Source organism: Blastocystis sp. subtype 4, assembly GCF_000743755.1.
Source record: "Blastocystis sp. subtype 4 strain WR1 chromosome Unknown seqid_0573, whole genome shotgun sequence".
Classification (NCBI taxonomy): domain Eukaryota; class Bigyra; order Opalinata; family Blastocystidae; genus Blastocystis; species Blastocystis sp. subtype 4.
The window spans coordinates 1-3355 of record NW_014568974.1 but is presented as its reverse complement, the minus strand read 5'-3'; the positions used below and the strand labels follow the sequence as shown (position 1 = coordinate 3355).

Here is a 3355-nt window from a genome sequence, read left to right as displayed (position 1 = left end):
TCTTACTGACACATACCTGGAGGAAGGAACTTCATATTGAAGATGAGATCATACATCTCTTGAGCTGAACGCTGGCCATGCTCGTCATCCCAACCCAGACACTGACTGTTGATATGATCCTTCTGGATGGAGTAGGTTCCCTCTACTACACGACGAACGGTTTGCCACCAGTCTTCCTTGCTTCCATCAGCAAGAATACGCGAATAGGTTCGACGATACACAAGTTCGCCCAAAGGAGCATATCCAAAGGGAGGTTGAATATTTTTGTACTTGTTGACAAACGACTCATCTAACACAAAAGACAAATCCAGTCCATTGGCAGTCATGGCTGAGAACTGTCGATACAGTAAGCTTTCTTTCAACGTTCTAGGAACTACCGAAGGAAAGGATCGCAAGAAGCGCAGCATACTGTACAGAAAAAAGAAATGCTTAAGAACAAACAACCCAACTACTTGAGCTAAATTCCGTTTTAATAAAATTGTCAAACCAAATACTCAAATTTCCGGCAATTCCATCTAGAAGAATCTCTGGAATCAAGTCCATGGCCGCCATCCGACTTGCAAGTTGCGAGCAAGTCTCTCCACCGTATGGGAAATCCACAAATACAGAATTGAGTCTTTCCAAGCCATCTACCTAACAAGTCCCAGTAAGCACCTACTATAGGATCGAACACATTTAAGTCGCAGCTGATTATCCTTTCGTGATACAATAGACACTACAAGGCGATCGACTGAAGGACCCTTCTGCTTACTGTCAAACATGAGATTCAACTAGATTTCAGTATTATGGTCGAATTTAACCTTGCAAAAAGTGATTGGGACCGTATTCTCCTCTTCAGCAACATGTTGACTATTTCGTAGGGATGACACAACAGATCGTTCATTGAATTGTACTTCCATATTAGAGCGGGCATTAGATGTGTCTTTGAGTCGATGAGACAAATGGTCTGTGTTAATGCTTTGATAGAGGTCAGCGAGAGAAGGACGCTCTTCGATGGCTCCGATACATCGTTCAATGAGACATCGATAACCCATACTTAACACCTGGCGCAACGCATCAGGAGGGACTTTCTACGATCACAAGGAGCAACGACCTCTACATTCGCTATCTTATTACATAAATCGTCAGTTGATGTGCACTCCATATAAACAGGTTGATTTGTCACCATTTCGGTGAGACACATCCCGATAGAATAAACACAACTCCTAGGATCCACAATTCCATCTCTTATGATTTCAGGTGCAAGATAACGTAACAAATCCATCGAATTCTTGGCTGTCGACAAGGATGTCATTTCTGGATCATATTGTAATCGAAGCATATCTCCTTCACATCTGTACAACAAGGAATTTGCAAGAACAGGTACACATATCCGGTCCGAATGTTTCTCAATAAGGGTTTGGATCTCAAGTAAACAACGTACCCACTTCTGGATGGCTATGTCTGAGCTTGGACGATGTTCTCGAATGTAGTCGACCATCAGTTCTCCTTCGATTACAGATGTGATTGTGATCATAACATTTGTGCCAATATCATACCAGGAATCGAAAAGATGAGCAAAATAGTTGGGTGATTCGTTAAAAAGGTCAACAGTGTTCTTAAAGGATTCATGGAATGGAGCAATGTCAACTCCCGACATATCTGATTCAATCCACCGAATTACTTCCCCAGTTTCCTTATCCTTTCCAGCATATCTACAACTCATTCCCTTTCCACTCAAATCGACATCTTCTGTCTGGGACCATCGTGTAGAACCGTATTGGACTAGACATGATCTCAGATGCACCACTCCTACTCTCTCGAATCGTTGGATTGATGGAATTTCAGTCTTTGAGTCAACAGAATTCATCTCTCATCAGTAGGTTCCTTCGATATTGCTGTATGAATGAAATAGCGGGAATAGGTAATTGTTGGCGGTCATCACCATCTACAATTAGGATCTGTGTAATAGATGGATATTCATGATTCCATTAATGCCAATGAGATCTTGTGACGGATTTGCAGTTGTGTTGTACAATTCAGAATCATGTTGCTGTGATTATCACTGTTTGTTTTCCAGTGTCTGTTGGAAATTGAAGTCAAGTATACATTTGAAATTCCAAGAGTTAGTCCATTTTGTGCCGCTTATTCTTTATTATCATATGGAAATCACCCAAACGCTACTCTTTGGCTTGGTCTGTAGATTGATTCTAATTGCATTTGGACATTATATGGACACTACTTGTCAATCTCCTATCTTTTCCTGATTTCTAGCCTCTTCACTTCATTATACAGATATTGACTATTCTGTGTTTTCAGATGCTGCATATTTAATGTATTCTGGAAAATCGCCGTATCAACACGAGACATACCGTTACACACCTCTTCTGTAATTTAGATTTATTGTCATATAATATTCAGAGCGTTTCTTCTTGTTCCGAATTGTATGCTTTCTTCTCTCTTTGGAAAGATTCTATTTTCGCTTTTCGATTTATTTTGTGGCTTTTTGATCTACAGGATATTTCGATACCAACGCATGAAAGCCGAAACGGCCACATTCTATGCTTCCTTCTGGATTCTAAACCCTTTTGTGATGTTTATCTCAACTAGAGGAAGTGCAGATACCATTGTATGTTTCTTGGTCTATTGCACGCTCTACTTTCTCCAAACGGGATGGATTGGATGTAGTGCATTTGTATATGGGCTTGCTATTCACTTTAAACTCTTTCCAGTTATCTATGCACTTATCTTCTTTCTCTATGTACGATCCCAAGGGAAGTCGGCAATTATGTTCGCTCTTCTCACTATCTGTTCCTTTTCATTTTTCACCATAGGCAGTTGGACTTTTTATGGAAAAGAGTATCTTAACAAGGCTTTGTTGTATCATGCTACACGTCTCGATTATCATCATAGTTATTCTCTTCTATTTTATTCTTCCTATTTGTCAGATAAGACTTCAACCTATCTCTCGTTTCTAGTACAAGCCCTTCTTCTATTGATCCTATCCATTCGTCGGTATCATCAGGTGTTTCTTGCTGTTGTTGTTGCTTCTCTTCTCTTTGTCACTTTCAATCGAGTGGTCACTGCCCAATACTTCCTTTGGTGGCTTGCTCCACTCATCCTTGAGATTCCATCTTCATCCCTATCAATTCTTCAGTGGGTTGGATTGATAGGTGTATTTCTCATCACGCAGAATGTGTGGAATGCTATTGCCTATCAATTGGAATTCAATGGAATTAATCTCTTTCTTCCTCTATGGTGTGCTTGTGTACTTATATTTGTTGTTAATTGTGTGATGATAGTTCTTCTTCTTCGAAGACATCAAGAGTGTTCGTTTGGATTCCAAGAATCCAGTTCTCAATCCTTACTAGATAAG

General features: G+C 40.1%; 3 protein-coding genes across 3 annotated transcripts; 1 reads left to right on the top strand and 2 right to left on the bottom strand.

Moving 5' to 3' along the window:
• Window positions 1–2: 2 nt before the first annotated feature.
• On the bottom strand, window positions 3–761 carry JH06_5146 (ribonucleoside triphosphate reductase; the record flags this gene model as incomplete). The annotated part of the gene is given in 3 exon segments (XM_014669422.1): window positions 3–428; window positions 445–629; window positions 659–761. 3 exon segments carry the CDS (start codon window positions 759–761, stop codon window positions 3–5), a joined length of 714 nt encoding a protein of 237 aa, XP_014524908.1.
• Window positions 762–770: 9 nt separating this feature from the next.
• Window positions 771–1168, bottom strand: JH06_5145 (hypothetical protein; the record flags this gene model as incomplete). The annotated part of the gene is given in 2 exon segments (XM_014669421.1): window positions 771–1066; window positions 1081–1168. 2 exon segments carry the CDS (start codon window positions 1166–1168, stop codon window positions 771–773), a joined length of 384 nt encoding a protein of 127 aa, XP_014524907.1.
• Window positions 1169–2312: 1144 nt separating this feature from the next.
• Window positions 2313–3350, top strand: JH06_5144 (mannosyltransferase 1; the record flags this gene model as incomplete). The annotated part of the gene is made up of 3 exons (XM_014669420.1): window positions 2313–2368; window positions 2401–3247; window positions 3282–3350. 3 exons carry the CDS (start codon window positions 2313–2315, stop codon window positions 3348–3350), a joined length of 972 nt encoding a protein of 323 aa, XP_014524906.1.
• Window positions 3351–3355: the final 5 nt, after the last annotated feature.